The 12193-nt window shown below is 37.2% G+C and overlaps 1 protein-coding gene across 2 annotated transcripts in view; it reads right to left on the reverse strand.

Annotated features, from left to right (window-relative positions):
• The window catches only part of PIK3C2G (phosphatidylinositol-4-phosphate 3-kinase catalytic subunit type 2 gamma), a 354996-nt gene that overhangs the window by 230609 nt on the left and 112194 nt on the right, over positions 1-12193 (reverse strand). For both annotated transcript variants that reach the window (XM_004755743.3, XM_004755744.3), the window contains exon 14: positions 2907-3021. In XM_004755743.3, coding sequence (XP_004755800.1) covers positions 2907-3021 — 115 coding nt within the window. The remainder of the gene's footprint in view (positions 1-2906; positions 3022-12193) is intronic.

Here is a 12193-nt window from a genome sequence, read left to right on the forward strand (position 1 = left end):
ACTTAAGTCAGTTAATTGACTGAGCCACCCAGCTGTCCCAATATTTGCCCATTTCTTTTCTTTTTCTTTTTCTTTTTTTTTGTTTTAAAGATTTTATTTATTTATTTATTTGACAGGATGAGAGAGATCATAAGTGGGCAGAGAGGCAGGCAGAGAGAGGGGTAAGCAGGCTCCCTGCTGAGCAGAGAGCCCAGTATGTGGTTCGATCCCAGGTCTCTGACCATGAACTGAGCCGAGAGCAGAGGTTTAACCCACTGAGCCACCCAGGCGCCCCTCTTTGTCCATTTCTTTTTTTTTTTTTTTTCTTTTTTTAAGATTTTTATTTATTTATTTATTTGACAGACAGAGACCACAAGTAGGCAGAGAGGCCGGCAGAGAGAAAGGGGGAAGCAGGCTTCCCACTGAGTAGAGAGCCCAACATGGGGCTCAATCCTAGGACCCTGAGATCATGACCTGAGCTGAAGGCAGAGGCTTTAACCCACTGAGCCACCCAGGCAGCACTCTTTGTCCATTTCTAAATTCAGATCTACTTCACTCCACCCACAGCTTCTGGTTGGCACTTAAGCCATAAAACCTAAAAAAGAAGAAAGTGAGAGACTTAGAGGATTCAAGTTCTGTGACATATCATATCCCTTCTCAAACTAGGGTAGCTACCATGGGGCAGTAACTGTCTATCTAATAAAGACAATCAGAAAAGTACAGATCTGAAAGAAGTTGGATAGGCATAGTATAATCCTTTCATTGTACAGAGGTGAAAATATGTTTGGTGACTTGTTCAAAGACATAAAGTTTTCTGTTTAAGAGCTAAAACTATAATCCAGACTTTTTAACTCAGAGCCATTCCCTGATACACAAGTCTTTCCCTGTTACACATCTTGCCTCCTTAACTCAAACACTGGTTGCAGAATTTGCTAATTTCCTCACTATAATCTTTAGGCTGAAAGATTTTGCTCTAAATTTAGCTGTATATAATTAGAACAATATTGGTTAGTAAGGGTTTTAACTTTAGCAACTCCTATTTTATTCTGTATATTTTATCATCAATTAAAAATATCCTGAGAAGTTTCTTTTTATGTCTATACATTTGAAATCATTTTTGTAAAAATTAGATTATTTAACTTTTGCATACTGTTGAATGATTTACATTTTTTTGTAAGATAAAATTTTTTTTAAGATAAATTTGGCTATACCTCCAGATGTTTAGTAGGAAATCTATGCTGCTATTGAATACTTGAAACTAATCCTCAGATTCCACTTGCCAGGATCTGAGTTCTAAAAGAGTTATTCCTCTCATTTGAGAAGAATCATCTGATAGTCTCTCTTACTTCTTCTATTCCTACCATTGCTGTTAAAGACCCCTTGAATCATGACTTTATATCCTCAAAGCTCAGTCAATGGTCAGACTTGGAAGATTCTCATCAGCCTGAGGTAGTTTGTATCTCACAAGCAACAGTCTGTTAAAAAATGCATTTTAAAAAAGATTTGATTGATTGATTGATTAATCATGAGTGGGGAGAGGGGCAGAGGGAGAGAGAGAATCTTAGGCAGACTCCATGCTGAGCATGCAGAGTCCAACCTGGAGCCTGGTCTTACAACCCTGAGATCATGACCTGAGCTGATGTCAACAGTCAGACACTTAACAACCTGAGCCACCCAGGTGCTCCTGTATTTGTCCTCTTAAAGAAAGGTAGTCATCATGTTACAGTGGAACATCTGCTAAATAATAAGCCATTATATGTTGAGTATCTATGATGTTGTGCCAAGACTGAACCTGAACAAACACTCTTTTTCATCATCACATCTATGAATTAGAAGTAGATCTTTGATTAATGTTTGGTGAGGACTTCCTCCTTTGCAGTGAAAGTCGCATTTTTATTAGTAATATATTTCTCTTCCAGTTTCAATGTCTTGTTAAACTTTGTCCCTTACCCCAAACATGGAAACTTAAAAACTTAGAGACTCCACTAGCTTTATCTAGAACAGCTTCTACTCAACTGAGGGCAATTTTATACCTAGAGGACATTTGACAATATCTAAAAGCATTTTTTGATTGTCAGAATTAGACAGGTGCTACTGGCACCTAGTAGGTAGAAGCCAAAGATGCTGCTAAATATCCCATAATGCATTAGACAGCCCCCACAAAAAAGAGTCCAAAATGGTCCAAAATGTCATTAGTGTTGAGGTTGAGAAACTAGTTGTAGAGAGTGCTGCCCCGATAGCACTTCCCAGTTTTTCCCTATAGAGATGGAAATTCCATATTCCCTCCATTTCCATAAATGGAAGTGATCATGCTTCCTGTATCTGATCAATATGATCATTTACAATGATGAACACCTAAGGAGCTTTCAGCAGAAAGGAACAAAGCCTGGAATCATTAGCCACCTTTTACTCATGATTACAAATCACAGAAAGAAGAGGGGTCTTAAGAGTTAAGAAAGTATGTTGAATGGATTTTGTCTGTAGTTTCTCCTCCACTACTGACCTAATTGCTAATCATACAGGAAATGTACAATTGAAGGATTTTAAGGGAACACGACACAATGCAGAGGTAGGTATAAGTTAATAATATATATCAATGACTGTTTTCAGACAACAGAGAGAAAAATGAATCTACATATGAATATGCTAATGGCGAAACTCCATTTCTTTCCTTCATGGTCATGTATGACAGAGAATGGCTTGAAACGCTATTATATAAGCTGGGGGGAAAGTGCTTTGAGAGCACTGAACACAAAATAAAAGAACTAGAGGTTTTAAAAATCCCAGCCAATTGGAGGAAGAGAAGACAATTAAAATGTGTGATCCTAGAAGAAAATTGTTTCTGTAATTGAGAAGCTACTTATCAACCAATACTTGCTGTATATATATATATATATATATATATAACTTCATAGCCTGACACTTACCTGCAGGATCAATGGAGATGGCAGGCTTATATCCCACAGTCCTGGAGCTATCATTTCTATAGGAGGCTCATTCTCTAATGTCATGCTGAATAGCATAGACCCAAGAATGGATTTGCTACAAAAGACAATAGATACAGACATATAGGAGTCACTTCAAGAGGGAAGTTATTATTATCTATAACTGCTTTCTTTTGGAATGTAAACATAACCAGCTATTTCAGTGACTTCATTCAGTAGCTAGAATAGAAATATAATATTCCACAAGCCTAGATACTGATTAGTAGTTAATTCTAATATATGACATGAATGGCTATGTTCACAGAGAGCTACATTTATTTTCCACATGAAAAAATTACTTCCACAATAGATTCTGACAGGCAGAATTTATTCTTAGTATCCAACAATATTGATTATAAGATGGGACTAAGAATCTTAGATTTATACTCTTGGAGTTATGAGAGCTTCAAGTCTACAAAGATATCAACTCTTCAGAAAAAGTTTGCTCCATGAAGTGACTAAATTCCCCAAGCTTCATTAAAAGTATGACCTCTAAATTTATAGAAAGAAAATATTTAAATTAGCATATGATCTGCAGAATAAAAATAGTTGTGGGACTTCAGAGAGTAAGTGTTTCTAAATAGAAAGATTATTCATAGTCTGAATGTTTAAAAAATAGGCTCTAAATTACCATTGTAAATGAGGATGAATACAGGAAGATTTTAGACAGCAAGAATTCATGGATGGTTTTAAGAACTTCAGTAACATCAGAATCCACAGATCTTCATAGGAATTAAAAGAGAATCTAAACTGACTGTATGTATAAATTAGATTATTGGTAAAATGCTCCAATGACCACTGAGGACAGTCCTTGACTTTAATATACTAAAATAAAAATGTAAGCAAGACAACAAAAATTAAAGTTTATAAACAACTTTAAGACATTAAGTGAGCCTTATTGAAAACTCTGTAAAGGGGGAAGGAGCTAAGATGGCAGAGTAGTAGGAGGACCCTAGGCTTGCCTTGTTCTTCAAACACAGCTAGATAAATATCAAATCATTCTGACTATCCAAGAAATCAATCTAAGGCTTACAGAACAAACTACACAACTAGAGGGAGAGAGGAGGCCACATCGTGGAAGGTAGGAGCTATGGAAATGTGTGGAAGGGTGGGATCCCTGGTCACAGACAGAGATAAGAGAAAGAGGAGCACACAGGGAACTGCACAAGGAAAATAATTCCCCAAAGCCATTGATGGGGAAAAAAGAGGGCTGATTTTCCTATTTGCCACCATCAGGGCTCAAAGACTGGGGTTTTAGAGATCCATGACATGGCTGGTATAAAGCCCTGAAGGTGCTATAGTGCTCCTGTAGAGAAAGCAGGCAGGTTATTCAGGGGGCAGAGGGCATAATCTGTGGATCATCTGAGATGTATTAGGAGATGGTTCCCCCTTCTTGGAGGCATTGCCTTTCTGGGCACAAAGGAGCTGGTGGGTGCCATTTCCCACCCCCCAAACCTCAGCATAGATGCAGACACCTGCTGAGGACCGCTAATCTGGACACTGGCTCTTTAGTGCACTTTGCTCCAAACCCCACACTCTTACGCTCTGGTGCAATTGCCCTTCTGGGTCAAACCTGCACCAATACCAGTGCAGCGAGATCCTCCCCCAAAAGACCAGTGCATATCCCTGCCACAGCAGGTCCCTAAAGTTTGGAGATTGGTTGATTGGTTGATTGATTGATTGATTTTTAAGTATACTCCAAATGGGGCTTGAACTCACAATCCTGAGATCAAGACCTAAGCTGAGGTCAAGAATCAGACACTTAACTATGTCACCCAGGTACCCTTAAAGATTGCAGTTTTAAAACTCAGCTGGCCTGGCTGGCCTAAAACCCAAAGAGCATTGTGCTGCTCCAGGCAGGCAAGTAACCCAGATAGAGATAGAAGGAAAACAGTGATCTGAAAACACCTATGATGCAAGAAAGGAAATTATTCACTCTTCTAAGAGGGCTTCCTCATAACAAGCATGAACTCCTCTCTGTGGGGACAAATGGGCAGCCATTTTCCTCCCCCACCCCTCAGCATATATCAACTTCAATAAACAGCACAGCACCAACACTGGTGGCCTAAACCTAAGCCCTGCCCCCACTGTGCTCAGCTGGTATTGCTTTTCTCCAGCAAATGTGCCTAAGGACCAGTGCAGCATGCCCCTCCACCTGAAGGACAACACAAATCCCTTCATGCACCATGTCTACTGACCACAGAGTTCTGCAACATTTCAGCTCTACGGGAAACCACACTCTGGCCAACGTCCAAACACTCTCCATTACAGGCAAGGAGAAACCCTGAAGAAGATTGAACTGAGGGATACAGCAGCCACAACATAACAACAGAGTGTATGCAGTATACACCAAAGACACTTCCTGAAGCTCCAGGCCTTGAACATTATCTGACTTTGTCATAAAGCCATTACTCTCAGGAGCAGGAAACATAGCAGGCTTTCCTAACATAGAGAAGATGACAGAGACCTGGACAAAATACCAAGACAGAAAAATTCATCCCAAAAGAAAGAACAAGTAAAGGTCAGGGCCAGGGATCAAATCAAAACAAATTATAAATAATATACCTGATCCAGAATTTAAAGCAATAATTATAAGGGAAATAGCTGGGCTTGAAAAAAGCATAAAAGATACCAGGAAGTCCCTTACTGCAGAAATAAAAGCTTAAAATGAACCAGGTCAAAATGATAAATGTGATAACCAAGATTTGAAACCAAGTAGATGCAATGACCATGAGGATGGAAGAATCAGAGGAATGAGTAAATGATAAAGAGACAGAATTATGAAAAATAATGAAGGTGATCAAAAGAAGGAAAAAAAATATTGGATCATGGAAGTAGATTTAGGGAAATCAGTAAGTCCATAAAATTTATTAACATTCATATCATAGGAGTCCCAGAAGAGGAAGAAGAGAGAAAAGGGGGCAGAAGGTTTATTTGAGGAAACTATAGCTGATAACTTTCCTAATCTGGGGAAGGAAACAGACTTCCAAATCCAGGAAGCACATAGAAGTCTCATCAAAATCAACAAAAGCAGGCCAACAATGTACTGAATGGGAAAAATTTGCAACCAAGAATACTCTATCTGCAGGGCTGTCATTCAGAATAGAAGGAGACATAAAGAATTTCCTAGACAAACAAAAGCTAAAGGAGTTTGTGTCAACCAACCCAGTGCTGCAAGAAATATTAAAGGGGACTCTTTGAGTGGGAAAAAGACTAAAAAGGAATAAAGAAAATCTCCAGAAACAATAAAATAAGCAATAAAATGGCACTAAATTGATATTTATCAATAATTACTCTGAATACATATGAACTAAATGCTCCATCAAAAGACATAGGTTGTCAGAATGGATAAAAAACAAGACCCATTTATAGGTTGTTTACAAGAAACTCATTTTAGACCTAAACAAACCTGAAGATTGATAGTAAGGGGATGGGGAAATATTTTATCATGCAAATGGACATAAAAAGAAAACCAGAGTAGCAAATAGTTATATGAGACAGACTAGATTTTAAACCAAAGACTGCAACAAAAGATGAAGGGCACTGTATCAAAATAAAGCAGTCTATCCAACAAGGGGATTTAACAATTGCAAATATTTTTGCCCCCAAATTGCGAGGACCCAAATACATAAAACAACTAATAACAAACATAATGGAACTCACTGATAATAATACAATAATAGCAGGGGACTTTAACACTCCACTTACATCAATGGACAGATCATCTAAACATAAAATCAACAAGGAAACCATGGCTTTGAATGACACACTTGCCAGAAGGACTTAACAGATATATTCAGAACATTTCATCCTAAAGCAGCAGAATACACATTCTCTCAAGAGCACAGGGAACATTCAACAGAAAAGATCAAATACTGGGTCACAAATCAGGTCTCAAGAAGTACAAAAAGATCGAGATAATACCATGCATATTTTCTAGCCACAAAGTTTTGAAACTTGCAGTCAGCCACAAGAATAAATTTGGAAAGACCATAAATACATAGAAGTTAAAGAACATTCTTCAAAAGAATGAATGAGTCAACCAGGAAATTAAAGAAGAAATTTAAAAGTAGATGGAAACGGATGAAAATGAAAGCACAATAGTCTGAAACTTTGGGATGCAGCAAAAGCAGTCCTAAGAGGAAAGTATACAGCAATACAGGCCTATCTCAAGAAGCAAAAAACATCTCAAATATAACCTAATCTTATATGTAAAGGAGTTAAGGAAAGAACAACAAATGAAGCCTAAAGCTAGCAGAAGAAGGGAATTAATAAACATTAGAACAGAAATAAATGATATAGAAGCAAACAAAATCAGTAGAACAGATCAATGAAGCCAGGAGTTGGTTCTTTGAAAAAATTAATAAAACTGATAAACTGGTTCCTAGGAAGACTTATCAAAAATAAAAAGGGGGAAAAAGGACTCAAATAAATAAAGTCACAAATGAGAGAGGAGAGATCACAACCAACACCACAGAAACACAGCCAGAATATTATGAAATTTAGATGTCAACAAATTGGGCAATCTGGAAGAAATGGATAATTTCCTAGAAACATATAATTACCGAAACTAAACCAGGAAGAAATAGAAAACTTGGAAAGGCCAATAACCAGCAAATAAATTGAATCAGTAATCAAAAATCTCCCAAAAAACAAAAGTCCAGGGCCAAATGGCTTCACCAGGCAATTTTAACAAACATTTAAAGAAGAGTTAATACCTATTCTCAAACTATTCCAAAAAATAGAAATGGAAGGAAAACTTCCAAAGTCATTCTATGAGGTCAATATTACCCTGATTTCAAAACCAAACAAAGACCCTCTTAAAAAGGAGAACGATAGGCCAATATCCCTGATGAACATGGATGCAAAAATTCTCAAGATGGATGATACTAGTGAACTTAATCTAATAGTACATTAAAAAAATTATTCACCACAATCAAGTGGGATTTATTTCTGGGTTGCAAGGGTGAATCAATATATCTAAATAAATTAATCTGATATTCCACTTTAATAAAAGAAAGGATAAGAGCCATATGATCCTCTCAACAGATAAAAAAAAAAAAAAAACATTTGACAAAGTACAGCACCTGATCTTGATAAACTAGGGATAGAAGAAACATGCCTCAATATCATAAAGGCCACAAACAAAAGACCACCGTTAATATCATCCTCAATGGGGAAAACCTGAGAACTTTCCTCTGCAGTCAGGAACAAGCCAGGCATGTCCACTCTCACCACTGTTGCTTAGCATAGTAATGGAAGTCTGAGCATCAGCAATCAGACAACAAAGAGAAATAAAAATCATCCAAATTGGTAAGGAAGAAGTTAAACTTTGCAGAAGATACGATATTCTAAGTAGAAAACCTAGAATACTCCACCAAAAAAAATTGCTAGAAACGACATACAAATTCATTAAAATTATAGGATATGAAATCAATGTACAGAAATCAGTTGCATTTTTATACACCAAAAATGAAGCAGTGAAAGAAAAATTATGGAATCAATCCCATTTACAATTGTACCAAAACCCATAAGATATCTAGGAATAAACCTAACCAAAAAGGCAAAAGATCTGTACTCTAAAAACTACAAAACACTTATGAAAGAAACTGAAGATGACAAAGAGATGGAAAAGCATTTCATGCTCATGGATTGGATTGGAAGAACAAATATTGCTAAAATATTTATAATACACAAAGCAATCTACATACTTAATGCCATCCCTATCAACACTACCAGCATTTTTCACAAGCTAGAACAAACAATCCTAAAATTTGTATGGAACACAATAAAAATCCAGAAATGGACCCACAACTATATGGACATCTAATCTCGACAAAGCAGAGAATTTCCAATGGCAAAAACACAGTCTCTTCAACAAATGCTGTTGGGAAAACTGGACAGCAACATGCAGAAGAAACTGGACCATTTCTTAAACCATATACAAAAATGAATTCAAAATGAATGAAAGACCTAAATGCGAGACTTGAAACCATAAAAATCCTAGGGGAGAACACAGGCAGCAACCTCTTCGATCTTGGCCATGTCAACTTCTCACTAGACACATCACCAGAGGCAAACAAAGGGAAACAAGGCAAAAATCATTTACTGAGATTTCATCAAGATAAAAAGCTTCTGCATGGTGAAGGAAACAATCAACAAAACTAAAAGGCAGCCTACAGAATGGAATAAGATTTTTGCAAACAATATATCTGACAAAGGGTTTGTATCCAAAATCTATAGAGCTTATCAAACTCAACACCCAAAAACAAATAACCCAGTTAAGAAATAGAAAGAAGTCCTGTGAAGTGTGTAAGTCTGATGATTCACAGACCTGTACCCCTGTGGCAAATAATACATTTTATGTCAATAAAAGAATTTTTATAAATAGATAAATAAAAATAAAAAGTAAAAAAAAAAAAGGAAATGGGTAGAAGACATGAATAGACATTTTTCTAAGGAAGACATGAAGAAGACATCCAGATGGCTAACAGACACATGAAATAATGTTCAACATCACTCGTCATCAGGGAAATACAAATCAAAACTACAATGAGATGCCGCCTAGTCAGAATGGCTAAAATTAACAACACGGAAACAACAGATGTTGGCAAGGATGTGGAGAAAGGGGGAAATTCTTACACTGTTGATAGGAAAGCAAACTGGTGCAGCCACTCTGGAAAACAGTATGGAGTTGCCTCAAAGAGTTAAAAATAGAATGACCCTACAATCCAGGAATCACACTACTAGGTATTTATACAAAAGGTACAAAGATACTGATTCAAAGAGATACCTGCAACCTGATGTTTACAGCATTATCAATAGTAGCCAAATTATGAAAAGAGCCCAAACACCCATGAATAAAGAAGTGAGATAGACACAGACATACACAGACACACACACACAGACACACACATACACAGACACACACACACACACACAAATATGTAGATATATATACACACAATGGAATATTACCCAATAAGCATAAAAAAGAACGAATCTTGCCATTTGCAACAATGTGGATGGAGTTGAGAGTATTATGCTAACTGAAATAATTCAATTAAGAAAAGACGACTACCACATGATTTCACTCATATGCGGAATTTAAGAAACAAAACAGATGAACATGGGAGGAAGAAAGAGAAAGAGGCGAACCATAAAAGAGTCTTAACTAGAGAGAACAAACTGTGGGTTTGTTGAGGAGAGGTAGGTGGCAGGATGGGTTAAACGGGTGATGTGGACTAAGGAGTGCACTTGCTGTGATGAGCACTGGGCATTGTCTGTTAAGTGATGAATCAGTAAATTCTACTCCTGAAGCTAACATTATACTCTATGTTAACTGCTATTTAAATAAAGACTTCAAACTAAAACAAAACAAAAAAACTATCAAATCCTATTATTCCCTTTAATAGACACATGAAAAAAAGGAAGAAAAAAATCCAACAAATGAAGTTCTCTTTAAACCTTTAACTTTCTGGGACTTGCTTATTTTTCATGTCTAAAGATATTAGAAAGTATCTGCCCAAGGTAGTATAATTTGTAAATATTATTGGACAGATATTTTTATAAGACCCTGGATTATTCTTCTAGAAGAATGAATTTTGAATTTTCATTTTCCCTTTGTCTCATACCTCCTTCAGCTGGTGAACCTTGTTTTTTGGTATAACAATCCAGAGGGGATGGTATTAGCAACCTAAGAGTTTAATGCCATAAAGATTAGAAAATTATTAATTTATTTTTCATTATAGAGTATCAACCCTTCCCCAAAATGGTTTGAAGCATCCATCTGCATGGGAAAAGTTTTGGATTAGCTTCAGGCATAATGCAAGAGGAAGAAGGAGCACATCTAACACCAAACTTGGAGGACTTAGATGTTAATATTCCCCATAGTATTTATAGAAAATATTCTGTTCATGGTTAAGGGTTAACAGGAATGAAGAAGGAGGATGTGCATATTGGGTGGGGATTGCCACCACTTTCTGAGTAATTTGAGATTATGAGAAATGGAAGATAAAGAGAAAACAGAATTAGTATGACAGACATAGGTGTCCCAATTTCTCCCTTTTTTGCCTTGAAAGCAAACACAGAAAAGTGTTAGATAAATGAGCACAGCTCAAGGCAGAGGGTGCTCCTTTAGCACTCCATGCTTCAAATCCTAGAGGAAAATCACATCTTGCGCCACTCCTGTATATACTTGTGTCATGACCTTTAAGTGGGGACCACATAGCAAACAGAGAGAAGGAGCTCCCGAGTTTAGCCTTATTAGGCCTTCTTTGGTTTCTGTATAGAAGGGATGAGATGTAGAAATAGGTAAAATATCTAGATAAGCAGTCTCCCCCAAAAGGGGTCATGTGGTGGGGATAGGGGTTTCTGTGATAAGAGCATCTGATTGAACAACCCAAGCTGATGTCAACTGGGAGTCACAATTAAACCTCAGATGGCTCTGTAGTACCTGAGAGCCCAAGTCATTCAGAGGATGCCAGTAAGCCCTAGCCAAGCAAGAAGAGCCCCAATCACAAACTACACTAGCTGCAACAAGCAGTCACCAGCCTAAAGCATGCATTTGTTTTGGCTATCAGAAGTCCCCAGGCCAAAGCATCTGTTCCTTTCTGATCCTGTAAATCCAGACACTCTCTTAGAGAATCAGGGTGTCAGGAAGCTATCTGAGTGACTGAATGTTTTTATCCAAAAGAATGTTTTTGTATTCTAAAAAAACTATTTAAATTACTGAGTTGACTAATATTTTGTGGTTGATGTGAAGTTTTTTCTCAATAGTTACAGGGTGGGAGCTCAGGAGGAAAAGTGTGATTTATTTATTGCATTTTTCTTCACATCTAAGTTGTATGATGAATTATACTTATGACCTTCCTATACTTATATGTCTTGGCCATCCTTCATTTTGAACATCTAAGTGATCTAAGCTAATTCCTACAGTGGGAGAAGGGACTCAAGAATAACTGTCAGTATCTGTCATTACCCTCCTTGGAAGAAGCCTGGATTAACAGCTGCCATGGCCTTAACCCTGAGGCATACTGTGCAGAACGAAGTCAGAACACCTGAATCAAGTATGTGAATGGAGAGACTTAACGAGCAATAAAGAATACTAAGACTAAACTCCTAGCTGTCCAAGTGAGGCTTATATAACACATACTTCAGGGCAATTCAGGAGGAAAAGGATGTTTGGCACCATTCTTTGGGCTCTCTGTATGCTTAAATTAGCTAATTTA

This window comes from Mustela putorius, unplaced genomic scaffold (genome assembly GCF_011764305.1).
Source record: "Mustela putorius furo isolate JIRA1106 unplaced genomic scaffold, ASM1176430v1.1 tig00537227_pilon_pilon_pilon, whole genome shotgun sequence".
Taxonomy (NCBI): Eukaryota; Metazoa; Chordata; class Mammalia; order Carnivora; family Mustelidae; genus Mustela; species Mustela putorius.